The following is a 27,775-nucleotide window of genomic DNA, read 5'->3' on the forward strand; positions in this document are numbered from 1 at the left end:
AACAATAAGAGATAATTAAGAATTTTCTGGTAGAGGTTGTTAGACAAAGAGCCCAGATAAGACAGATTGGACAAAGATAAGGAGAGGTAAAGATGAAGCTTAAGTTAGGAGGCTTAAAAGAAAGAATGGGCCAGGTGAGTGGCTCACGCCTGTAATCCTAGCAATTTGGGAGGCTGAGATGGGAGGATCACTTGAGGTCAGCAGTTTGAGACCAGCCTGGCCAACATGGCGAAACCCCATCTCTACTAAAAATACAAAAATTAGCCAGGCATGGTGGCAGGTGCCTGTAATCCGAGCTGCTCAGGAGACTGAGGCAGGAGAATCGCTTGAACCCAGGAGGCAGAGCTTGCAGTAGGCCAAGATCGTGCCACTGCACTCCAGCCTGCTGGGTGATAGAGTGAGAATCCGTCTCAAAAAAAAAAATCTATCTATCTATCTATCTATCTATCTATCTATCTATCTAGAGAGAGAGAGAGAGGGAGAGAGTAAAAAAGTAGAATTAATGACTGGATGAGATGGGTAAAAGAGAAATAGGTCCCTGACAAATTCTAGGTTTGGGGATTGAGCAGCTGGGTAGATAGGGCTGGGGTTAAAACACAGAACTGAGCAACAGATTTGGAAGGATGAGCTGAGATGAATTCAGCTTTGTCTGCATTCAGTCAGTCAACAATAATAGCTGTTGCCTATGAACCTTGAGATCCACAGTGCCCAACTACAAAGACAAACTTTGCTCCCCCTCCCCTGCTGAACTTATGCTATACGCAATAGTGTTGCAGAAACATTTTGCTTTGCTGGATACAAAAGCAAACTAGTCTCTGTTTTCAAGGACATATGTAGGATATAAGAACTGGATTTTCAGAATGAATATTTATGGGATAATTTATTTAACTGACCAACTTTAAAAAAAGGTTAAAACACTTTCTTGGTTTATGGTGGATACCAAGCTATATATGCTTTACTATGAGTTCATGGAAAACTGCAATCAGTCTCAACTGAAAGGAAAATTTAGGTTGTTTGGGAGAAAGTTTTTACAATTGAAAAACTAAAGGGAAAATTGAAAGGAAAAGATTTTAGGAAAGAGAAAGAAACAGGGAGAGGAAGAAAAGAGGCTAGCCAACAACCTGCAGTAGTGATTCTGAGGAACTAATAGGAGACGAAAAACTGGATAAATTATAAAAGGATGACTGATACGGGGGCGCGGGGAGGAGGATGAAACCGGGGAAAATATTGAGAGAGACAGAAAGAAAAGGAGAAACTTATCTGAGGTTGGAAATAAAGAGAAGGTGACATTGGAGCGGATAGAAAGGAAGAAACGGCGTGGGATCTGGGAATGAGGCAGTGGGTGGAGAGAGAATGGGGAGACGACAGAGGATGAAAGGCAGCTGAGTGTGTCTGCGGGAGAAGGACCGAAGCAATCTGGGCGGAGCAGGCGGCAGAGGCAGCCGCGGAGGAGGCCCAGGGAACTGACGGGGATGCTCAGCCAGGCCCAGAGGATGCGCCCTGGCAGTCCCGGAAGACACCAGGAAAACAAGCAGGAACCGTAGCTAGGACTGGGGTGGCCAGGCCCAGGAAATCCATGAAGGGGACAGACAGCGGGTCCTGCTGCCGCCGCCGATGCGACTTTGGCTGCTGCTGTCGCGCGTCCCGCCGGGCTCACCACACGCCTTACCGGTCCGGGGACGCGACGCGAACCCCTCAGTCCCCATGGCAGACCCCGAGCCGGGAAAGACGGCGCCCGGAGCCAGCCGGGAGCTGGGCAGCAGCGGCCGAGGAGGAAGAAGCAGCTGCGGCGGCCACACCCTGCATGAGGTGAGAGCATGGCCAGCTCCTGCCTCTGGAGCCCGGGAGGCTGAGGAACGCGATAGGGGTGGCAACGCACGGTGCGCTGGGCAGGAGAACCGCGCGGAGGGCTGGGGCCCCGGACTGAAGATCCCGACGCCTGAGAGGGGTTGGCGCTGAGTGACTACTGCTTGGAGAAGGGTAGGGAGGTAATGGGGCCCGTGCTGGAGGCAGGAGGAGGGACAGTGTTGAGTTGCCCAGAAATAAAGGTGTGCCCCTGGAAGGGTTAAAGCATAGGAAGCTCTATCTCCAGGTCTTTGAGACACAGACATTTGCTGTGTTGATGGAGGTGAGATTGCAGGCTGTGTCTGTTGGGTTGAGCCAAAGGAGAGATGAACACATGACTCAGAAGGCTATACCAGGATGGAAACATCAGAGATGGGCATGAAAGATGAAGGATCGGGAAGTGCACCGGGACGAAAGCACACACTGCCATCTCTTATAGCTCTTCTTTTCAGGATTATTTCTCTTAGTTACAGATCGCAGGGTGGGGTGGGTGGTGATGCCCTCTTCCTGGGCTATCTCTTTTTCCCCTGCAGAGCTGGAGCCCTGCCTGATGGCTGGATGGAGGCCATGCAGGACAAGTTCCTTCTAAAATCAATCCTTTGCTTTGGCCTGGAAGACCGAACATATTAGGCTCAATTTTCTTCGTGTAGCAGCAGTAACATTAAAAATCTGTCATACATACGATTTTTGGGAGAAGAGATAGATTGTGCTGCAGGCTTTTTAGAAATAAACATGTCCTCATCACAGCATTTTTAGCTTTTTATCTCATGGAAGGTAGTACTCATAAATCAAACTACCAGGCCTAGTGATTCCAGCCTCTGAGCTAACGGGTCTGTAAAAAGTTACTTCATTTCTCTAGGCCTCAGTTTCCCATGCATAAAATTGGAATTTGGATTAAAACAGTGCTAATTATAAAACTAAATGTTCATTGGATCTGTATTCTATGTTCAGGATAGCTATATTTGTGAACTATGAAATTTAGCCTATTCACTGACAATTTTATTTTTTCATAACACTATCCACTGTTTATGTCAGAAAACAGACTCACATTCAGTTAATAGAGCTTAAATAAATCACATGTCTTCTAAGGAACCCATAATAAATTACTGCTCCTAAGAAAGAATTAAGCAAAAAGTATTCATTGTTTGATTTTTTTATAAAGTAAAATTTTTATTGCCTTATACAAATTACTTTTATAGACATAATTACTTTTTTAAAAAAGCATATCTATGGGATGTTAATTATTTTATAAAATACTTTGAAATTTTATTCAAAGCTTAGAACAAAAAAATTAATCTGAATGTGTATTTATAATTCCAAGGCTCCTTAATCACTTTACGCACACGGGGTGAATTCTTCTTATCTGGGAAGCAGCATTAATCCTGCAGAATTTAAAATGAATTATGACTCCTTATCACAAGAGTATGATTTTTCTCCCTGTCTTTGGTTAAAAAAGAGTTTGTAGGGTTAGAATTTGATCCTCTAAATTGTGGTTTGTGAAAGTAGATAGCAAACATTCATGATTTCCTTAATAGTTACTCATCTGACAAACTACACCTATATTCATCTTCGTTGATGTAATGATAAGTCTTGAAATGTTTTTAAAAAATTTCACAATTCCCAAATGAAACACTTACAGTAACTTGACTGAGGTTAGTGCTACTTTGCCCTTCATTTAAAAATCAATTCCCCAGTTTAGCGTACTTTAAAAAATGTAACAACTTTAGCTATAGTGTTAGAGGTTTAATGAATGTTAGCGTATTAGAGGTTATACTTGGGGAGTGGTGTTTTTGGTACGATTTTCTAACTCTCAATCAACTAAAAAATGTAAAAAAGCAGCGTTGCACGTTATCCAAATTCAGTTCAGTTCAGTGTTACTTATTGAGCAACGATGGTGGAGGCCAGCACAAACTGGATACAAAACTACCCTCAGGTAACTCAGAATCTGTAGTTCTATAATATGCTTCAGTAACTGGAGTATGGAGTAAGTGCTGTAACAGAAAGATGAACTGTAGACATCTCTCTCTCTCTCTCTCTCTCTCTCTCTCCAAGGAAAGCTGACTTCCCTAACAGGCCACAGAAAGTGGCATTATCTTGGAAAATATGTTGAAATCTGGTCTTTAACTTGTTAAGTCTGTTTCTTTTCTTTTTCTTTCTTTTTTTTTTTTTTTTTCAGAGATGGAGTCTCACTGTGTTGCCTAGGTTGGAGTGAAGTGGTGCAATCATAGCTCCCTGCAGTCTCCAACTCCTGGGCTCAAGGGATCCTCTTGCCTTGGCCTCCCAAGTAGCTGAGATCAGAGTTGTGTACCACCATTTCCGGCTACCTTTAAAAAATTATTTTGTGTAGAGATGGAGTCTTGCTATGTTGCCTAGGCTGGTCTCAAACTCCTGGCTTCAAGCAATCCTACCACCCCACCCTCCCAAAGTGCTGAGACTATAGGCATGAGCCACTGCACCCAGCCAAGTCTGTTTCTTAAACTGATAAATCACAGAACTACTATATAAACCCAGAATAACAAATTACTAATTTATAATGAGAATTTTAACATCTTAGGGAACTAGACTCTCTTTTATGATCCCAGCAAAATATCTCTTGGTATATGTGCCACATTTGAGAGCCAAATTACAGCCAAAAGGTTGTTTTTGAAACTTGAATCTAGAGCAAGAGGAATTAATAAGTGGATTCTAAATTTCAAATAATTTGATAGCTTCAGAGCATCAAGGTGTACACATAGGTTCTTTTTTCCTGGACAGTAAGTGTCCACTGATGATTGTCCTCCCTTCTTAGGTACATCTCTTTTTCTATCTCTGACATGCTAATATTTTCAGTCAGATTATAATCTGGTTTGGGGATCCTTGTGACTGTTTCAAGTGTCTACATTTATTCTCTAAATCAGTTTATCTTAATTGTAAAGTTTAAATTCTAAGTGGCAAGCTTATTTTCTTTAAGAAAAAATAATGATGGGGTAGGGAGGTGGGGCTGGGGTACCATATTACAGCCCCTACATGCTGGCAATATAAACCAGGTGGTTAATGGCACCTCTCTATGGTGCTAAAAGGCAGATGAGGCCGGTCACGGTGGCTCATGCCTGTTAATCCCAGCACTTTGGGAGGCCAAGGCCGGTGGATCACTTGAGGTCGGGAGTTTGAGATCAGTCTGGTCGACATTGTAAAACTCCATCTCTAATGAAAATACAAAGAATTAGCTGGGTGTGGTGGTGCGCCTGTCATCCCAGCTACTCAGAAGGCTGAGGAAGGAGGATCACTTGAACCAGGGAGGCGGAGGTTGCAGTGAGCCGAGATTGCACCACTGCACTCCAACCTGGGTGGCAGAGTGAGACTCCATCTCAAAAAAGAAAAATTAAAAAATTAAAAAATTAAAAAAGGCAGATGATCAGAGACGGCTTTATACAGGAGGTGAATTTTTGTCTGGCTTGACAAGATAACAAAGCCAGGTTGAGTGGGAAGAAAATTTTGCCAAAAGAACACAAGCAGATTTATGACAGTGGGAAGATGCTTTATTGAAGTGAATCCCATGCTGTGATAGAAATTTTCTGTGAGGATTTAATTCAAACTCGATCCTTTTTCAAGTATATAACTATTTAAAAAGAGAAATTAAGTGAATTGTCAGCTGTTGGCCATCTGCCTCAATGTGTGCTTTTGAAGCCCAGCAGATTGCACATTCTGTGTAGGTGGATAGCTTGAAACCTGCAGACAACTGTCAGAGGACAATGACTTCAGAGAAGATTCAGTGAATTTCTAACATCAAACTTCAACTACTGTAATATGCTTGTCTAGCCATCTCTTTGTTGTTGCTGTTCTACAGCTTTATTGAGATATAACTGACATACAATAAACTGGGCAAATTTAAAGTGTGCAATTTGAAGTTTCAACGTATGTATATACCTGTGAAATCATCACCACAATCAAGATGACGAACTTATCCATGATCCCAAAAAGTTTCCTTCTGCCCTTTTTAAATTCCTCCTTCCCGCCCCTCTGCTTTTGTCATTATATATTACTTTGCATTTCCTAGAATTTCATATAAATGGAATCATACAGTATCTACTCTTTGTTGTTGTCTGGCTTCTTTCACTCAGCATAATTATTTTGAAACTTATCTATGCTGTTGTGGGTATCAGTAGCTCATTTCCTTTTGTTGCTGAGTAGTATTTCATTGTATGAATGTGCTACATGTTATTGATTCACCATTCGTTGAGTTGTTTCCAGTTTTATGGCTATTACAAATAAAGTTGCTATAATTATTTGTGCACATGTCTTTCATTTCTCTTGGGCACATTTCTCGGGGTATATAACACTAGGCATGCTTTTAAAGAAACTGCCAAATCGTTTTCCAAAAGGGTTGTACCTTTTACATTCCCACTAGCAATGTATGAAGGTTCTCATTTCTCCACATCCTTCTCAATACTTGTTACTGTACATCTTTTATATTATAGCCATTCTAGTGGGTGTGAAATCTTATTATGGTTTTTTTGACTTAAATTTCCCTAATGATTAATGATATTGAGCTTTTTTTTCATGAGCTTGATTATTATCTACATATTTTTGGTAAAGTGTCTGTTGAAATATTTTGCCCATTTTCCATTGAGTTGTTTGGGTTTCACTGAGTTCATTGGGTTCATTTCATATTCTAAGTGCAAGTTTTATTATATATGTTCTTTGCAAATATTTTCTCCCACTGTGCAGATTGTCTTTCCATTTTAGTAACAGTGTCTTTTGAAGACCAGACATTTTAAAATTTTGCTGTGGTAAATAAACATTATCAGTTTTTTCTTTTATGGTTCTGCTTTTAATGTCATATCTAAGAAATCATTACTTAATCCAGATTACAAAAATATTCTATTTTTTTCTAGAAGTTTTATAGTTTTGCATTTTTACATTTAGGCCTATGATCCATTTGAGTTAACTTTTGTATATGGTGATCAAGGTGTTTTTTTTTTCTTTTATATCTTTTTTTTTTTTTTTGCATGTAGATGTACAGTTGTTCTAACACTGTTTGTTAAGAGCACTATCCTTTTTCCATTTAATTGCCTTAGCACCTTTGTTCAAATCAATTGACCACATATATAATTGTCTGTATCTGAGTTTCTATTGTGTTTGACTTATTTATTTATCTGCCTTTTTTTTTTCTTTTTCTTTTTTTGAGACGGAGTCTAACTCTGTTGCCCAGGCTGGAGTGCAGTGGCACGATCTTGGCTCACTGCAACCTTCGCCTCCTGGGTTCAAGCAATTCTACTGCCTCAGCCTCCCTTATCTATCTTTAGACCAATACCAAACTGATTTGGTTACAGTAGCTTTATATGTTTTGAAATCACGTAGTCAAATTCTTGAGCTTTGCTCTTCTTATTCAAAATTGTTTTCATTGTGTTAGGTTCTTTGAATTTCCATATACATTTCAGAATTCACTTGTAAATGTAGACAAAAAGCCAGTGGGGTATTTGATTGGGGTTACATTGAGTCTATAGATCAACTTATAGAGAATTGATATCTTAACAACATTGGGTCTTCTGATGCATGAACATGGCATATTATTTCATTTATTTTGGTTAATGGTTCTCCGCTAAGGGCAATTGTGCATCACAAGGGACATTTGACAGTATCTAGACACAAACAATTAGAGCATCAGAGCCCCTTTGCTGTACCCACAGTCTTGTATTTACAGTCTATACTTCCATTCTTTCAGGAGGTTTGCTCCCAGAACTGGTGATATAAAGAAGGAAAGTAGCAGTATGAGCACTTTGAGGGCTAAGCAATGGGATAATATCTTTCTAAGGGAACAGTTAAATCAACTTCATTTGGTCTTCCATGGACATGAGTTTCAAGTGGCTTTCTGGCCTTTCTTCTGTTGGCCTCTTCGCTATTATGTGAAGACTTCATTTATACTCAATCTAATTCAGCTACCATGGGCCATATCACCAGTGCCCATTGTGTTCTATGCATCCTAATATTTTCATTAATCTGAAGGGGAGAGGGTTTTAACTTTGAAGGATACTCAAGAGGACTTTCTTATGAACTCAGATGGAAAGTGTCCTGAAATTTGTCCTTTTAAAAATATCTGTGCATTTTTTTGTGCTATGACATTCTTACATGTATCATTCTGTGATCAAATCTCCAGCTTACTATAAATGATACCTACATTCTAAAGAGCCAATTCTAGTTGTACCAGCATGGCCTTAGAGAAAAGTAAGGGAATACAATTTTTATTTATCTTCTATTTGGTCGCAGTTAAGTATTTAAAACAGTAAGGTAGATCTCAGATCCACCACCATTAAAAATAAATAAATAAATAAATAAATAAATAAATAAATAAATAAATAAATAAAATAGTGAAGTAGAAAGAAGAGACAAAGATCCAAACCTTTCAAAATGAAAAATGAATTTTAAATATAAGGTTATATTTTATTACCTACTGCTGAGACCATCATTACATAAATGAATAAATAGAACTAAATAGTCCAGTCACAGTGGCTTACGCCTGTAATCCCAGCACTTTTGGAGGCCGAGGCACGCAGATCACGAGGTCAGGAGACACAGACCATCCTGGCCAACATGGTGAAACCCTGTCTCTATTAAAAATACAAAAGTTAGCTGGGCGTGGTGGCATGCGCCTGTAATCCCAGCTACTGAGGCAGGAGAATCGCTTGAACCAGGGAAGCAGAGGTTGCAATGAGCCAAGATCACACCACTGCACTCCAGCCTGGTGACACAGCGAGACTCTGTCTCAAAAAAAAAAAAAAAAAAAAGAACTAAATAAACTCTTCTTCCCCCACAAATTTACCAGTTTAGCCATTTTAAGTGTACAGGTCAGTAGTTGCATTAAGTACATTCACATTATTATGCAACAAGTACCACCATCCATCTCCAAAATTTTCTCTTTTTCCAAAACTGAAACTCTGTATCCATTAAACAGTAGCTACCCATTCTCCCTCCCCTACCTCCTGGTAACCACTATTCTACTTTCTGGCTCTATGAATTTGACTACTCTACTCTAGCCACCTTTTATAAGTAGGATCATATATTTGTTGTTTTGTCTCCAGCCTATTTCACTTAGCATAATCTCTTTTAGGGTCATCCGTGTTGTAGCATGTGTTGTAATTACGTACTTTTTTGTGTGTGAGGTAGAGTCTTACTCTATCATCCAGGCTGGAGTGCACTGGCACAATCACGGTTCAATGCAGCTTTGACCTCCTGGGCTCAATCGATCCTCCCACATTGGCCTCCCAAATGGCTGGGATTACAAGCAATTTTTTTGGTATTTTTGTAGAGATGGGGTCTCAGTTTGTTGCTCAGGCTTATAATGATGTACCTTTTAAAAGGCCAAATCATATTCCATTATATGTTTATACAACATTTTATTAATCCATTCATCTGTTAATGGAAATTTCAATTGTTTCCACCTTTTGCCACTGTGAATAATGCTGCAACACATATGGATGTACAGATGTCTCTCTGTGTCCCTGTTTTCAATGCTTTTGGGTTGCAAAAGAAGAGGGATTATTGCATATATGGTAATTCTATATTTAATTTTTTGGAACGACCATACTGTTCTCTACAGCAGCTGCACCATTTTACATTCCCACCAACAGTGTACAAGGGTTTCAGTTTCCCCATATCTTCATGAACACTGATATTTTCTGTTTTTGTTTTTTAAAATAATTGCCATCCTAATGGGTATAAAGTGAAATATCATTGTGCTTTTGATTTGCATTTCATTACTGATTAGTGATGTAAAAGATATTTTTAAAGTTTCATATTTACTGACATATTTACCATTTCCAATATTCTTCATTATTTTCATCTGGTATCATTTTCCTTCTGCCTGAAAGAATTTCCTTAATCCTTCTTATTCTTGTGCAGATTTGCTGGTGGGAAAATTCTTTCAGCTTTTGTATGTGAAAAAGTCTTTATTTCACCTTCATGTTTGAAAGATATTCTTGCTGGTTATCAGGACTGACTACATACTTTGTGGGGCTCAATGCAAAATAAAAATGTAGACCCCTCTTCAAATATTATTAAGAATTTCAAGTCATCAACAACAGAGCATTAAACCAAGCCAGTCCTTCTGAGTGCAAAGCCCTGTGTGACTACACGGGTTGTATGCACAAGAAACCTACTCTGCTGGTTGTAGAATTCCAGGTGACTGCTCTTTTTTTCCTTCAGCTCTTTAAAGATGTTGCTCTGTTGTCTTTTTTTTTTTTTTCTGAGATGGAGTTTCGCTCTTGTTGCCCAGGCTAGAGTGCAATGATGCCATCTCGGCTCACCGCAACCTCGACCTCCCGGGTTCAAGTGATTCTCCTGCCTCAGCCTCCTGAGTAGCTGGGATTACAGGCATACATCACCATGCCCAGCCAATTTTGTATTTTTAGTAGAGATGGGGTTTCTCCATGTTGGTCAGGCTGGTCTCGAACTGCTGACCTCAGGTGATCTGCCCTCCTCAGCCTCCCAAAGTGCTGGAATTACAGGCACGAGTCACTGCACCTGGCTTCTCTGTTATCTTTTAATTTTCAAGTTATGCTCTCATTCTTATCCTTGTTTCTCTCTATATAATGTTCTTTTTTCTCCTGAATACTTATAAATTTTTCTCTTTATCACTGATCTTAAGCAATTTGATTAAAATGTGCCTAGGTGTGGTTACTTTCATGTTTCTCGTGCTTTGGATTTGTTACGCTTACCGGATCTGTGTGTTTACAGTTTTCATTATACTTGGACAATTTTCAGCCATTGTTTTTTCAAAAATTTTTGTTGCCCTCTATAACTCCTTTCCTTTAGGGACTTCAGTTACATATATATTAGGTCATTTAAATTTTTCCCATCGATCACTGATGCTCTGTTCACTTTTTGTCTTCTTTCTCTTGTTTTATTTTTGGATCATTTTCATTGCTATGTCTTTAAGTTCACTAACTTTTTCTTCTACAGTGTCTAATCTGTTGGTAATTCCATCCAGTGTATTCTTCATCTCAGATATTGTCTTTTTCATCTCTAGAAGTTTGTAACTTTCATGTATTAATTTTTTTTCTTTTTTTTTGAGATGGAGTTTCACTCTTGTCAATGTTACAATCTCAGCTCCTTGCAACCTGCAATCTCTGCCTCCCGGGTACAAGCAATTCTCCTGTCTCAGCCTCCTGAGTAGCTGGGATTACAGGCACCCACCACCACGCCTGGCTAATTTTTGTATTTTTAGTAGAGATGGGGTTTCACCATGTTGGCCAGGGTGGTCTCAAACTTCTGACCTCAGGTGATCTGCCCGCCTCCTCCCAAAGTGCTGGGATTACAGGCGTGAGGCACTGTGCCCACCCATGTATTAATATTTTACTTCATTTGATCAATCTTTGTTCTACTTTCTTGAACATTTGAAATACTATAATAACAATTCTAACATTTGTTCAGTTCTGAGTATGTTTCTGGTAATTGATTTTTCTCTTCATTTTAAGTACTGTTTCCTGCTTCTTTGCACACCTGGCAATACTTTGATTTGATACCACACATTAAACATTTTACATATTGGGTGTTAGATAGTTTTGCATTCCCATAAACATTATTGAGCTTTATTCTGGGTCACAGTTAAGTTAGTTGGAAACAGATCTTTCTTGATCTTAAGCTTCATTATGGGGAACCCAAGCAACTTTTTAAAGATGATTAATTTTCCCCATTACTTGGGTGATACCCTTCTAAGTACTCTAGCCAATATCCTGTTAATTATGAGGCTTTTCCCACTTTAGTAGATGATGAAACAAACTACTTCCAGCCTTGTATGAGCCAAGAGGATTGTTTAATCTGATTCTCTTGTGTGGTTCTTACCCCAACCTTGGTAGTTTCCTGATATACTGATCAGTATTCAGCTGAATATTCAGGGAGACTCTCCACAGATCTCTGGAATTTTCTATTCTTTCTGGTACTCTTCCCCATGAACTCTACCTGCCTTGGCCTTCTCAAATCTCTGCATGATCTCTTCAACTCAGAGAGATCACCAGGCTCTGCCTGGATTCCCTCTCTGTGAGCTCTGGGGCAGTTAAGTAGGACAGTGATATGGCTTACTTTGCTTGTTTCTCTCTTCTCTTGGATAACTTTCCTATGTTGTCTGATATCCAGTGTCTGAAAATAATTATTTTATATATCTTGTCCTATTTTTTAGTAATTTCTGTCAGGGGTGAAGGGGAATGAATACCAACCCTATTACCGTATGCTGTCTGGAAGTAGAAGTGTCTCTCTAGCCACATTATAAATTAGTAGTTTTCAACCCTGACTACATATTAGAATTATTTGGGGGAGCTCTTTAAAAGGCTGATGTAAGGCTTCATTCCAGACCAATTAAATCAGACTTTTTCAGATTGAGGTTCCGCACAAGGGAGGGACTGTTCTCAGTAGGAGGCTGGACTCAGAGCGGCGCGGCGCCCGGGGCTGTTTCGTGAGCAGGAGCCAGCGGCTGCCCGGGCGGCGGTGCGCGCACTCTCCAGGCTGAGACACGACTGGCTGGCACGAGTTGCTCGGCACCAGCTGAGCTGTCAACCGCGAGCGGAGGCGGGGCTCCCGACAACCAGTGTGCTGGGGCAGAATCGGCCCAGGTTGCACGCCCCCTGAACCACCCTCGCGTCTCCCCGACCCCTCTCTCGCTGGCTCAGATGAATGATGACGGCAGAGGGCAGAGAGCTTAGAGGACGCCGTACCAAGCCCCGTCCCTCACCCATCCCAACGAAGGTCTTAGAATACAATCAACCAACTACAGGAAGAATTTGTAGAGGAGGTTTTCTTGTGTGTCTGCATCGCCCCACCCACAGGTAACCCCAGAGCCAGAGATGGAGTCTAGGAAGGTTTAGGAGCAATCCCGGCTGAATGCAGATGTATACCCTACGTGGTCATGGAACAAGATGTTGTTTTCCTAGAGATGTGACATGCCAGTTTCACCATTAATCCAGGGACAGGACCCTTCATCAGGAAGGGAAGCATCCCAACAAAACCTTACAGCCCTATTAGCTGCCTGTATCTCAGACATCTCCTGTTTTAGGGTATTCTACCTCCTCGTTTTTCAGTTTCACCAGCAACTGGGCTCTACCAATAGCTTCAAGGAGGGAGAAGCTTCCTGACTCCCAGAACACTAGAAAAGCCTCAAGACAGTAGCCATCAGGACCTAGACACTCCCTTGTGACTGTTTTAAGATCATGGAAGAGGGCTCTTTGGAGATGGCATTGCCTCAGGCCCTGTACCATGTGCTTATGTATCAAGATTTAAACAAGGCAGACATACTATAATTAGAGTGCTTGCCGCCCTGAAGCTCCTTTTTAGCTTTCAAATAAGACCGTTTTATTAAATGACATAATCACTGTTATTATTAGCACTATCACTGACCTTTTTTTATTTGAAAAAGGCTTTATAGTGCCCACATGTGGCAATGTTAATTTCGTTGTACTTGTTTCAGAGATGATAAATTTGAGACCCCAAAAGACCCAAAGTCTCTGCTAAGGTTCTGATACAGGCTGTGTTCTCCATTGGATGGCCCCAGAGATATGTTCCCTGAATTTCTAAAGCTACGACCCACAAGACTTCTCCAGGATGAATTTATTCTTTCAGGCCTCCTAGGCATTTAACTCAGGAAGAACCTGGCATGCCTGGGTATTGGTGAGACTGTGGGGAGTCTGTGTTCTTGGGGGAACATGTCATCTGTCTGTTATCTCTTGGATTGGTTCCCCTACATACTAGTACAAAGTAGGGGTGGGGAGGAGAGGATAACAAAACATTTGAAGGTTTAGCAGAGCTGTCTAAAAAGCCCCTAGTCTAGACTCCTCCAACACTTGATTTATTGGTAGGATCACACTGCTCCAGAGCTCAAAATGTTACCAGGAAAAATTTCAAGGTCCAGTTTGATCTTAGACAAGGCTCACAGGCCACCTGTCTTTAAAAGAATATCCTGTTGCCTCTGATGGGGGGGAAGAAAAGGCAGGGAGAGTCAGATTCCCATCCTTCATACCAAAGTTGGGGCTATATTTAGCTTTGTCTCAAATCAAATTATGGGCTACCGAGTTGTGGAGAGGAACTCTGTCTACAGGCAGCTCACTGGATTCAAGAAATGGTAGCACTAACTAGGTGAGCTGTGGGGTCTCAGAATTGACGCTAGAAAATACGTTCATGTATTTTTAAAATAACTTTTTTCAAAAGTTTATAGCACATTCATTGTAAAAACATTTGAAAAATACAGAAAGTTATATAGATTACTCAGAATACCCAGGGATCTTCAATATTAAAAATGTGTTGCATTTTTTTCCCACTCTTTAAAAAATGCATCTTTTAATCCAAACACCAACTCTTTCTTACACACATGGGTATATTCTTGAGAAGAGAAATTTCCTTGTTGTTTTAAAAATTATACTTATTGTCAAAAGAACAATTTTTTTGCGTTAGATTTCAGAAGAAAAATATTCACCCATATAACCACTGCTACAGCACAAATGTTTAAATTTCTCCAAATTCCCTTTAGTCATTATCTATATATATTAAATATCTATTTACATAATTACGATTACAGCTTAGGTATATGTTTATATTCTCCTTCTTTCACTTAGTAAATATTTGTCCATGTTTTTAGGGAAAGTTCATAGTTATTATTCTAATGAGTGTACAATATTTTATAATATTAGTAGGACCATAGATTACTTAAAATATTCTACTATTGCATAGTTATGCTGTTTCTGATATTAGACTGTTATAAATAATGCCTTAATGAAGAGCTTTCTGCCTTTATCATTCTCCTTTTTTGAATTATGCTATGGTTGAATGTATGTATGCCTTCAAAATTCATACATTGGTACTTAATACCGAGTGTTATAGTACTACAGGGTGGGGCCTTTTAGGAATATGTCTTAGGAAGTGATAAGGCATGAACACTCCACTCTCATGAATGGGATTAGTGCTCTTAAAAAAGAGGTTGAAAGGATTGCTCTGGTCCCTTTTGTCCTCTGTCCCTCCAGCCATGTGAGGACACAGCATCTGTGGCAACAAGGAGCCATCTTGGGAGCAGAGAGCAAGCTCTTCCAGACACTGAATCTGCCAGCACCTTGATCTTGGTCCAGCCTTCAGAACTGTGAGAAATAAATTTCTATTATTTACAAATTACCCAGTCTAAGCTATTTTGCTATAGCAGCAGGAATGGACTAAAGACGATTTTCCTGGGATAAAAGGACTTCCTAATTTTATTATCTTAGCCCCAAAAGCACTAGAAATTCTCCTTTTATTTTTTTCTTATTTAATTTGTAAATAATTGGATAGTTATATTTTAGTTCTATATCTAGCTAGTATACAAATAATGTAACACCATCTCATTTTGCTTTACATTTCTTAGAATACTAGCTAGTAAGGTCTTATTTCATATCCTTTCTTGGAAACCATATGTGTAGTAGCCAGTCTCATGAAATCCTTGTGTTGAGTCACTGTATTAGTCATCTTTTTGCTGAAACAGTGCTGCTCAACAAAGAACTCCCCAATCTCAGTATTATACAACACACATCCATTTCTCCCTCAAGGATCTATAGTTTAGGTATGGATTGGTTTAAGTCTGTCATTTTCATGGCAGAGTGCAGGAGTGCAAGAGAGTTGGCAGAGACTCATGATGACTGGTCTCTGCTCAGAACTGGCACAGTCTCGCTTCTGCCATTTTCCGTTCACCAAAGTAAGTAACATGGCCAAGTCCAAAGTCATTGGTGCAGAAAAGTACAGGCTGCCCACAGAGTGCAGGAGGGGAGAGTAATATCTGTGGAACAATAATGCAACCCACCAGTCACTGTATATGCTGCTTTCTTGCTTTTTGTTAAGCTTTTTTCCTTGTAGATACATGGTAACTTTATTCTTCCTCATCCCATTTTAACTTAGCTATGACTTTTGAACAGTGAAATGTAACTTGTTTTGTTGGCTGAAACGTGAGAGGAAGTCTCATGTGGTCACTTCTGGGAAGAACGCAGACATTTTTAAGAGCTAGTACATAATTGGCCCTTTTCAGTTTCCACTGTTTTATTGATCCTTGAAGATCAATAAGATGAAGCTTTCATCAACCTAAGTCCCTGAGTTACTGTGATGGTCAGAGCCTTCCTGCTAACCCTAATTGAACATGTAGAATGAGCAAGAAATTCATTTTTGTTGCATTAAGTTACTGAGATTTGGAGATTATTTATTACTGGAGCATAATCTAGCCTATCCTAACACATTGCTTTTTATTTCCATTTTGCAACCAAGTATTGTTATGTGTGTGTCTGCTCTCAGTTTTCTGGCTTAGAACTCAAATAACCGGCCGGGCGCGGTGGCTCACGCCTGTAATCCCAGCACTTTGGGAGGCCGAGGTGGGTGGATCACGAGGTCACGAGTTCGAGACCAGCCTGGCCAAGATGGTGAAACCCTGTCTCTACTAAAAATACAACAAGTAGCCGGGCGCGGTGACGGGTGCCTGTAATCCCAGCTACTCAGGAGGCTGAGGCAGGAGAATCTCTAGAACCCAGGACGCGGAGGTTGCAGTGAGCTGAGACTGCCCCGCTGCACTCTAGCCTGGGCAACACAGCAAGACTCTGTCTCAAATAAATAAATAAATAAATAAATAAATAAATAAATAAATAAATAAATAAATAGAAAGGGAGAGTTGGAAGTAGATCAAAGAGAAGAAAAGAAATCCTAGATTTCCTATCTGAAGGCACCATGAAGATGAAGGCCACCTCTTCTGGGCCAGGTCCTCCCGTTGCAGGTGAACCGAGTTCTGGCCTCCATTGGAGACCAAAGGAGATGACTTTGGCCTGGCTCCTAGTGAGGAAGCCATGCCTAGTCCTGTTCTGTTTGGGCTTGATCCTGTAGCACTTAATTGTCTCTTCTGGACTTTCCATGGATTCCAGGGATGCAACTGAGAAGTTTATTTTTAATGCACTTACTTGAAGTAAGAGTTATTTTAAAACATTTTAGCAAAGGAAATGAATTCTGACAGGTTTTGCACTGAAGACATTCACATGTGAGGAAAACAGGAAAACCACTATGCTAGAAAAAGCAAATGCTGTTGAGATTGTCTCACAAACACAAATTGCGTGCCAGCAGGTAGGTTTGAGCCTCAGGTTGGGCACATTATACTTTAAGCGCACTGTTGGTGGAACTTAAGGTGACTGTAGGACTTATATATACATACATACATATAATATATATACATATTTATGTGTACACACACACACACACACACACACACACACACACACACACACACACACACAGGGTCTTGCTATCTTGCCCAGGGTGGTCTCCAACTCTGGGTCTCAAGCGATCCTCTGCCTCCCCTTCCCAAAGTGCTGGGATTACAGGTGTGAGCCACCTCGCCCAGGCCATTTTAATTTTAATTTAATACTTTTAATTTGAATACACAATCCAAAAATCATATAATAAGTACAGGAAACCCACTTTATGCCAAGTTTACAAAAACAGGAAAGATATGTCCATGACAAAGCGTCAAAGTGGCAACATCCTAAAGTACTGAGACAAAAAAAGTTATTCTAGAATTCTATGCCAAATTGAAATATCTTTCAAAAATGTGACTGAAATCAGGACATTTAAAGACATACAAAAAAATGACAGAATTCACCGAACCACACTACAAGAAATAGTAAAGGAGTCCTCCAGGCCTAAGGATGAGGATACCAAACAGAAATCTGAACCTACACAAAGAAAAGGAGACGACTGAAAATCGCTATGTACGTACTTGGATGTTGGGGTTTATAACATGTCCAAAATTAGATTCCCTGACAACACTAGCATAAAGGCCAGAAGGGGAGGTATAATGTCACTTGATGGCAGACGGATAAAGATGTATTCTAGGGACCCTAAAGCCATCACTGACATAACAAAAGAAAGAGTTACAGCTAATAAGCCAAATAAGGAAAGAAAATAGAATGATATATTAAAAAAAAACATGTAATCGCTGGGTGCTGTGGCTCATGCCTGTAATCCCAGCACTTTGAGAGGCCAAGGCAGGCAGATCACTTGAGGTCAGGAGTTTGAGACCGGCCTGGCCAAAACGGTGAAACCCCGTCTCTACTAAAAATACAAAAATTAGCCCGATGTGGTGGCTCGCACGGACCTGTAATCTCAGCTACTTGGGAGGCTGAAGCAGGAGATTCGCTTGAACCCGGGAGGCAGAGGTTGCAGTGAAAGCTGAGATGGCGCCACTGCACTCCAGCCTGGGTGACAGAGCGAGACTCTGTCACAAAAATAAATAAATAAATAAATAAATAAATAAACAAACAAACAAAAACTGTGTAATCCCTATGCTGGAGCAACTGCTCTCCAGGCCTCTACCCTATAGAAATACACAAATGGCCAATGAGAAGTGTACAAGAATGATCACTGCCGCATTATTTGTAATCACAAAATAGCGCCAAAGTAATTTCAAAGATACATGAAAATCGTTTTATTTATTTAACAAACACAAACAATTGAACAAACAATGGAAGCAAGTCCTTTTGCCTAAAGGAACACAGAAGGTCATGCGGATGTTGCTCCTCCAAGGATTTCGGTGTTCCCCAATGGCTAGTTTTGGGTCTAGTTCTTCTGGAAGATCTTATTCTTGGGGAGCTACAGGTTCTGGCGTTTGGGGCTCTTTCAGGTTCTATCTCCATTTTCCCCTCAATTCCTCCCCATTCTGCTATAATAAAAAAAAATTCTCACCTCCGGAAGATCCCGCCTGTGCCTCCCCGCCAGCCTTTCAGGAGGTCTGGACGTCTGGTCCACTGCTCCCCGGCTTCTTTCCCCGCTTTTGCTTTTCCCCTCCCCTGCTCCCGCCCTCCGGCCTCAGGACCCGACCACCGCCCAGCTGAGCCCCCGCGGCTCCACCGCGCAAAAGGTGCACTGGAGGCCCTGCCCGTTGCCGCCCCGCGGGGTGCCAAGAAGTCAACGTAAATAAATGCTTTGTAAAAGGAACTTCCCCATGGAAAAATCTCTCATGATTTCCATTCTCAAGGCTCTTCAAAGGACTAAAAGCTAAAAGGATGGATTCATTCGACAAGTCCTAGTCCTGCGCCCTGGTGAGTGCCAGACCCTGCTCCCCGTGAGGGGGACCCACAAGCCACCCTCACCACGATCCCTGCCCTGGTGGAGCCCCCCTGCGGAACACAGGATCCGAAGATGGCAGCGGAAGCTCCGCAGCGGCCCCAAAAGCGACTGGGCAGGGAGGGCACAGGCTCCCTCACTGGGTGAAGGCGGCGCAAAGAACGGGAAGAGCCATCCTGGGAGCCACCGGGCGTTCAGCCTCCCTAGGGCCCCCAGGCGGCTTGGGCCGGGGTCTCAACCGGGGCGTTTCCGGGGGTTTCTGAAGCAGGCGAGGGGCAGGGCGAGTGAAGGCCATTCGGCTATCCTTCTGGCTCCAGAATCTCCCAACGCGCAGGTGTCCAATGTGACCAGCGTGACTTACCGCTCCAATCTCTCCGGTCTTCCAAGGCCTTGCTCAGTCATCCTGCCTGGCGGGCCCTGAGGATGCAAGGGACGGAGGAAGTTTCGTGCGTGCGCCCTTCCTATAGCGCCCAGTAGAACTGACAGTACCTGTCTCTGTGGCGCAATCGGTTAGCGCGTTAGGCTGTTAACCGAAAGGTTGGTGGTTCGAGCCCACCCAGGGACGCTTGTTTGAACTTTTAAAGTATTCATGCATTGTCAATCACTAGATAAATGTGGAAGATTTTATCTTCCTGGAGTCCTAAGCCACTAATTTGTGACTTATCCATGTCAAGGGCCAGCCCACCTCCCCGACCGGATTCTTAACCGGGTATCTCCTGAAATCCTGGGTTTATACGTGTGTAACTCAGGAATCCTGAAACAGAGACCTAGGAACCCACTTCTGGTGTGATAAAATTCTAATTCAGTCCGTCATGCGCTTAAACGAGTAATTTACATGCCTCCATTTTTTCATATTTTAATAATAGGAGGTCAGTAATATCCCGAGGATGTGCCTGGATTTACTGATTGCTCTATCAATAATGTGACCAGTGGAATCATTCATCATTATAGTGATCCTCTCCATCATTTTTGAAAAGAGTATTTTTCCTCACTTTGTGCATGATTTATTTAACCCTTTTCAAAATGTTTTTGTTAGCCAGGCATGGTGGCACGTGCCTGTAATCCCAGGTACTTGGGATTCTGAGGCAGGAGAATCATTTGAACCTGGGAGGTGGAGGCTGCAGTGGAGGCTGCACCAGTGGAGGCTGCACCGCTACACTCCCGCCTGGGCAACAGAGCGAGACTCCATCTCAAAAAATAAAATAAAATAAAATAAAGTTTTTGAGATGAGGTAGGTTTCATTGTTTTAGGATTACAAAGAATGCTGCAGCCACCTTTCTTGTACACATATCTTTGGTCATTGTGGAAATGTCTACACCACAGATATTTCTATAGTGTAGGGAAGTTGATGCACTATTGCTACATTATAGGGTTTACATGATGCTTCTAATTTGAGTACATTCTGCAAATGTATCTTTCACGGGAGCCGTACCAAATAATATTCCAATAGCAATATTTATAGGAGGAAAAATGTGCAGAAGTGCAATTGAGCTTCGTGCCTCTCCGTGGGGCCCATGTTCATAAAATGGTGGCATTAGCAATCATCTGAGAGTGGAGTTTGTGGCCCTCTGACATCAAAAGCTGAAGCAGAGGACATGAAAACCCTTACTGTGCATCCTCCCTAGTCTGGCCAGAATCATTCCTAGGTCGGTGGTCTCTTATCAGGAGGGAATGCTGCTTGCTTGTTTTGTCAAAATCACAAAACTGAGGGAAAGCATCAGGCCGTTGGTTGATAACAGTGGTGAAGCAAGTCTTTCCAAAGGGCTGGTTTGTTGTTAACCCTTAGGGAAAAAAAAAAAGCCTAATTCTTTTTTTTTTTTTTTTTTTTTTGAGACGGAGTCTCTCTCTGTCGCCCAGGCTGGAGTGCAGTGGTGCGATCTCGGCTCACTGCAAGCTCCGCCTCCCGGGTTCAGGCCATTCTCCTGCCTCAGCCTCCCGAGTAGCTGGGACTACAGGCGCCCGCCACCACGCCTGGCTAATTTTTTTTATTTTTAGTAGAGATGGGGTTTTACCGTGTTAGCCAGGATGGTCTCGATTTCCTGACCTCGTGATCTGCCCGCCTTGGCCTCGCAAAGTGCTGGGATTACAGGGATAAGCCACCGCGCCCGGCCAAAGAAGCCTAATTCTTACCAGCTGGTGCCATGCAGTTCCAGGCTCTTGGTGTCCCAAACAAAGACACCAAGAGCCTGGAACTGCACCAAAAACCAAAACCAAGGTAGGGGCAAGATGATAATCACAGAATGTAACCAGTATATGTTTAGGTTCAAATACTATTATGAGAAGTGGCAGGTAAAGGAGGTAGTAAAAAGAAAACACATCATGTAATTGACTGTTGTATGGAAATATTTGATGCTGAAAGTTATAATTTAAAACTATAAACCAAATATTAGAAGTGTGTCTAGTTCAAAGGGAGGAAAACCATCAAAAACATTTTTAGTGCAATATTTAACATGAGCTATAGAACCCTTCCTAAATGCCAAAGGCACACACAGACACACACACTCTCACACTCACGAAGAATACAAATGACTAGAACCAAGAAATGTAAATACATTCTGCTACATATGGTAAACATAGCCTACAATGTCGAAGAGATTAGAAAATAAACATGGAAATGAAATGTTTTTATTAATTTGCATCAGTACCCACCAAAACCAATCAGCATAATCAAATATTATAACACTGAATGTAAAAAACAATCCAAAAGTCCAGAGTGATAGGCAAAAGGTTTTAATTGTATAGATTAAAATTAACTTTGGACAAAAATTAAAACTCAGGCAGAGAATGTTTTCTTCCTTTTGCAACAGCAGACACTAGTAAAAACAAAGGCACAGTAAAAATTGAGACCCAAAATTTGCAGTGTAGAGATATGAATATAATAATAGACACAGGCAGGGAGGATTAATAAATGATAAAATGTTTAGAGGATGATCATTAGAATACAGGATATTTATACTCTTGAAAACCACTTTCCCAAGTACTTCATTGTAAGTAAGGTGTCTCTAAAAGGGACAGATCTCCTAGACCCCTCCTTAACCAAGTAACCAGTCCTGATATCATAATGGTGATGGACAAACTAGACCTTCTCTGCCCGCAGATGGGCTGAGGTTGGAAACTCACAGCATTGTCTCTGCAGTGTTCCCGGCAAAACGTTTAGGCTGAATTTAATCATGAAGACATTTTCAGACAACTTCAGAATGTAGATCATTGAGCCAGACAGCTGACCTGTCCTCTATAAACAAGTCCATGTCACCACCATCCATGACAACAACAAAAAGATGAGGAAATATTTGGGGTTCAAAATAACTAAAGAAATGCAGCTACATTATCTTTTTACTTTTTTTGAACCCAAAATATCTCTTCTCCTTTTTGTTGTGTGATTTGTGGTGATATGGACTATGTGAAGGAGACAGGTCAGTTGTCCTGCTCAGTGTTCTACATTCTGCAGTTGTCTGGTGATTACCTCCTATGAAACTCAGGCTAAGCGTTTTCTGCAAGAACATGGCATTGTTCATATTCTGCACCGGCAGAGTCCTGGGTGACATGCTGTCTCCTGCCAGCGGCTCCTGACTCCTGTTCTCTACAGGATGGAATGGAGAGGAGCAGGGCTAAGGCCTCCCGATGCTGTTTGTCCATCTAGCTGTGGTCTTCCTAAGTACTGACACCAATTGGAGGCTGAAAGACGGTGACTTCTCTAACCAAAGGAGCCTAGCGGGTTAACAATTGTCAAGAGCAGTTGTGGTTCTGAAATACAATCCTCAGCCAAGGATCCCTCCTGTGTTACAGATGGATCAGCTAAAACAAGCCAACACTGAAGACACAAAGAATGAGGTTAGGTTCATTGAAACCAGGGTAACACCTTTGGATGAGCTAAACACAAAGATGACACTGACCTTGAGCAGGTATAGAAGCTCAGAGACATGCCTGCAAAATGAAATCCCTGAGGAATTTTGTAGCTACCCAGAGATACGTGGTTCAAATTAAAATGTCTGACTGATCACTCCCGGCATGTGCTGCACAGTTATGTGAAAGTGTCACACCTAATTTGGGTCCATTGTCTTCAGACTGAGCACAGGTTGCCAATGGCATGGTTTGAGAATAGGCATAGAGCCATGCCCACTGACCCATCCTATGTCTGGGCTTCCAAATGGAACTGTACTTTCATTCAAATCTTCACGTGCCTATAGGTCCTGCCTGCAGGAATGACATCTCTCGGCTTAGTAAGGGCTGCTTATTGTGGGAATATGACTTCCATCTGGAACACCAGGTGGAGACTTGTCACCGTCAAAGTAAAAAACCTATTGTCCACGTAAAGGGCGAAGCTGATGTGCTGTTCCTCAAATGAGTAAAACACACTGCTGTAGGGCTGGAATGAGTCAGGTAGTTCAAAGTACATTGACGGAGTCGAATAACATCTATCCAGTGAGTCCTGTAAGACTTCAGGCTCTTGCACTTCCATCAGCACGCCGTTGAGCCTGGAAAAGGACACAAAACTAAAGAAGCAGCCAGGGAAAATCAAACACCACACAGCCCCACTAGATTTCAGAAGTAACATAAGGAAGTGGTTAGAAAAGAAAAAGGATAGATGCATTAATGAGGTAAAAAAAAAAAATTTATTGCCTTTATGTTGGGATAGAACAGGGCCAGGTAGAAAACAATGAAAGAGAAAGACAGAGAGACAGAGACAGAGACAGAGACAGAGAGAAAGTGAGCTAGTGAATTGGCCAGGTGACATACTGGTAAGGGAGTAAAAGGACACTCTGAGTTAGTGCCCTCATGACACACAGCAAACTGTGATCATGAAAAGAGTGAGCTCAATAGTTTTCCATAAAATATGCTCAAAATTCGATGCAGTGGCCATGAGAGTACAGCTTTTGAAGTATGGTCAACCTATGGTACGTTAGTAAATGATAACGGGAGGAAGAAATGGAAACCTAAACATCTACTGCAATGAAAACCAACAGCAATGACAGTAGGAGTAATTCAGCCTTCGTTGAAAACGTGACATCAAACACACTCTGGTTTCCCTGAATCTGTTGCCTCCAGGTGTTAACACAGAATTAAGCATCCACAATTGCTGAAAGTTACCTGGGGCATGGTGGGTTTTGATCTTCTTCCCCTTCTTTTCTTCCCCTTCTTCTTTTCTTCTTTGATCTTCTTCCCCTTCTTTTCTTCCCCTTCCCCTTCTTTTCAATTTCTGCAATAAATTCAGACATGGACAGACACATTAAGCTGATTCCCCTACACATATAACAATCCACTGTCTAATCCTCACACAGGGACCTCAGGCTCCTCAGAATAAGAATAGGACACTGTGAGAGATATATTTCAGGAGGCCTGAAGGCTGGTCATGATAGAAATTCCTCGGTTTTTCTCCCAGAAACTGTGGGTAAAATGTCCCTATTCTAGTAGACCGTTATCCCAATATCATTTGTCCCAAGTTTGTGCAAACAGTTATGACATATTTTTCCAATCAATTTAAAGCAAATACCCTCAAATGATTTCTAGGAGAAAAACTGCAATATTTAGCCCTGTCTCATCAAATACTCAGATTGTTCATGGTTGTGAGGACTTTAGACACTGAAATTAGAGTGAAAAAGGAAATCTACAAACCCTTGAGTCAAAATCATAGTTCTCTGAATTGGTCACATCTGCCCAGGTCCAATGTCATGAGAATAGAATCAGAGTGCCACAGGTATGGCCTGAGACTAGGAAGAGAGCCATGTTCACTGACCCATCCCATGTCTGGGCTTCCAGGTAGAACTAGAGTTTCATTCAACCTACATGTGCCTATAGGTCCTCACTGCAGCAATGACATCTCTCAGCTCAATAATGGCCACTTGGAGCAGGAATATGATCTTTATATGGAAGACTCAGTGGATCCTTATCACCTTCATAGAAAGGTACTCACCTCCCACGTCAAGAGAAAAGCCAACATGTTTTTCCTCCAATGCATAAAAGGAACTTCCATAGGGCTGGCAGGAGTCAGGCTGTTCAAGACAACTGGAAGGAGTTGAATAACATCTATCCAGTGAGTCCTGCAAGACTTCAGGCTCTACTACCTCCAGCAGCTCCCTGCTGAGCCTGGAAAAGGAGGAAAAAGTAAAGAATAAGCCAGGGGAAATCAGACACAACAGAGCCCCAGCTAGGTTTCATGGGTAGCATAAGGAAGTGGTTAAAAAAGTAAAAGGATAGATCCATTATTGAGGTAACAAATTATTGCCTTCATGTTGGGACAGAACAGGGCCAAATGGAAAAGAATGAAAGAGAAAGACAGACAGACACACACAAACACACACACACACAGAGAACGAGCTCAGTGAGTTGTCCAGGTGACACACTGATGAGGGAGTAACAGGACACTCTGAGTTAGTGCCCTCAGGACACACAGCATGCAGTGATCATGAAAAGACTGTGCTCAATAATTTTCCATAAAATGTGCTCAAGTTTCCATGCAGTCGCCATGAGAATACAGTTTTTGAAGTCTGGTCCACCTACAGTAGCTTAGTAAATGATAAGGGGAGGAAGAAATGGAAACCTAAATATCTACTGCAATGAAAACCAACAGCAATGTTAGTAGGAATGATTCAGGCTTGGTTGAAAAGATGTAATCGATAATGTCAGCCCGCTCTGTTTTCCCTGAACCAGGAGTCTCCAGATGTCAACACAGAAGTAGCTGTTCACAATTGCTCGGTTACCTGGGGCATGGTGGGCCTTGGTCTTCTTCCTCTTCTTGGTCCTTTTTAATTCCTGCAATACATTCAGACAGGGACAGACAAAATAAGCCAATTCACCTACACCCATAACAGTCCACTGTCTAATCCCCACACAGGGATCTCAGGCTCCTCAGCATGAGAACAGGACAATGTGAGACATATACTTCAGGAGGCCTGAAAGCTGGTCATGATATTCTTTGGTTTGCATCTCAGAACCAAGGGTGAAATATCCCCATTCTGGTAGATCGTTATCCCAAAATCATTTATCCCAAGTTTGTGCAAACGGTTATGCCTTATTGTTCCCATCAGTTCAAAGAAAATGCCCCAGATGATTTCTAGGAGGAAAACTGCAGTATTCAGCCCTGTCTCATCAAATGCCCAGCTCGTTCATGGATGCAAGAATTTTAGACACTGAAATTAGAATGAAGGAGGAAATCTACAAACCCTTGAGTCCAAATCATAGTTCTGTGAATTTTTTACATCTGCCTGGGTCCAATGTGCTGAGAGCGGGCTCAGGTTGCCACAGGCATGGCTGGACACTAGGAATAGAGCCTTGCTCACCGACCCATTTCACGTCTAGGCTTCCAACTGAGACTACAGTTTCATTACAACCTATATGCGCCCATAGGTCCTGCCTGCGGCAATGACATCTCTCGGGTCAGTAAGGGCCACTTGGAACAGGAATATCACCCCTATCTGGAAGACCAGGTGGAGCCTTATCACCTTCATAGTAAGGTACTCACTGTCCACGTCAAGAGCCAAGCCAAGGTACTGTTCCTCCAATGAGTAAACAGCACTGCTGTAGGGCTGGCCTAAGTCAGGCAGTTCAAGATAACCTGAAGGAGTCGAATAACATCTATCCAGTGAGTCCTGCAAGACTTCAGGCCCTTTCTCATCCAGCAGCTCCCTGCTGAGCCTGGAAAAGTAGGAAAAAGTAAAGAATAAGCCAGGGGGGAATCAGAAACCACACAGCCCCAGCTAGATTTCATGGCTAACATAAGGAACTGTTTAAAAAGAAAAAGGACAGATCCATTAATGAGGTAATGAATTATTGCCTTTATGTTGGGATAGACCAGGGCCAGGTAGAAAAGAATGAAAGAGAAAGACAGGGAGAGGGAGAGAGAGAGAGAGGAGAAAGTGAGCTCAGCGAATTGGCCGGGTGACACACTGATGGAGGGGTCAAAGGACACTCTGAGTTAGTGCCCTCGGGACACACACTGAACAGTGATCATGAAAAGAGTGGGCTCAATAATTTTCCATAAACTTGCTCAAGATTCCATGTAGTTGCCATACAGCCTTTGAGGTATGGTCAACCTATAGTAAGTTAGTAAATGAGAAGGGGAGGAAGAAATGGAAACCTAAACATCTACTGCAATGAAAACCAACAGCAATGTCAGTAGGAGTAATTCAACCTTCGTTGAAAACACGAAATTGAACACACTCTTGTTTTCCCTGGACCTGGCATCTCCAGGTGTCAACACAGAATTAAGCATCCATAATTGCTCAAAGTTACCTGGGGCATGATGGGTCTTGGTCTTCTTCCACTTCTTGGTACTTTTCAATTTCTGCAATAAGTTCAGACATGGACAGACATATTAAGCCGGTTCTCCTACACACATAACAATCCACTGTCTAATCCTCACACAGGGACTTCAGGCTCCTCAGCATGAGAATAGGACACTGTGAGAGATATTCTTCAGGAGGCCTGAAGGCTGATCATGATAGAGATTCCTTGGTTTTTGTCCCAGAAACTGTGGCTAAAATTCCCTATTCTGGTAGACCGTTATCCCAATATCATTTGTCCCAAGTTTGTGCAAATGGTTATGCCATATTTTTCCAATCGATTTAAAGCAAATGCCCCCAGATGGTTGCTAGGAGAAAAACTGCACTATTCAGCCCTGTCTCATCAAATACTCAGATTGTTCATGGTAGCGAGGATTTTAGACGCTGAAATTAGAGTGAAGGATGAAATCTACAAGATCTACAAAATTGAGACAAAATCAGAGTTGTGTGAATTTGTCACATCTGCCCAGATCCAACATCTTGAGAGTAGGATTAGGGCGCCACAGGCATGGCCTGAGACTAGGAAGAGAGCCTTGCTCACTGACCCATCCCTTGTCTGGGCTTCCAAGTGGAAC

The 27,775-nt window shown here is 41.8% G+C and overlaps 2 protein-coding genes, 1 non-coding gene and 1 pseudogene across 10 annotated transcripts in view; 2 read left to right on the forward strand and 2 right to left on the reverse strand.

Annotated features, from left to right (window-relative positions):
• GSTM2 (glutathione S-transferase mu 2) overlaps positions 1–27,775 on the reverse strand; it is a 1,178,915-nt gene that overhangs the window by 966,065 nt on the left and 185,075 nt on the right. The gene's annotated exons all lie outside the window — the stretch shown is intronic.
• LOC134758774 (uncharacterized) lies at positions 16,537–19,481 on the forward strand (annotated as a pseudogene).
• On the forward strand, positions 19,413–19,486 carry TRNAN-GUU (transfer RNA asparagine (anticodon GUU)). The gene has a single exon. It is a non-coding gene; the product is annotated as a tRNA-Asn (tRNA).
• Positions 21,636–27,775, reverse strand: part of LOC115932984 (neuroblastoma breakpoint family member 15) — a 51,721-nt gene continuing 45,581 nt past the window's right edge. For all 8 annotated transcript variants that reach the window (XM_063701075.1, XM_063701057.1, XM_063701192.1 and 5 more), the window contains 6 exons: positions 27,151–27,202; positions 26,381–26,553; positions 25,620–25,671; positions 24,833–25,005; positions 24,010–24,118; positions 21,636–23,396 (listed from right to left, as the gene is read on the reverse strand). In XM_063701075.1, coding sequence (XP_063557145.1) covers positions 23,153–23,396; positions 24,010–24,118; positions 24,833–25,005; positions 25,620–25,671; positions 26,381–26,553; positions 27,151–27,202 — 803 coding nt within the window. In that variant the 3' untranslated portion in view covers positions 21,636–23,152. The remainder of the gene's footprint in view (positions 23,397–24,009; positions 24,119–24,832; positions 25,006–25,619; positions 25,672–26,380; positions 26,554–27,150; positions 27,203–27,775) is intronic.

This window comes from Gorilla gorilla, chromosome 1 (assembly GCF_029281585.2).
Source record: "Gorilla gorilla gorilla isolate KB3781 chromosome 1, NHGRI_mGorGor1-v2.1_pri, whole genome shotgun sequence".
Classification (NCBI taxonomy): domain Eukaryota; kingdom Metazoa; phylum Chordata; class Mammalia; order Primates; family Hominidae; genus Gorilla; species Gorilla gorilla.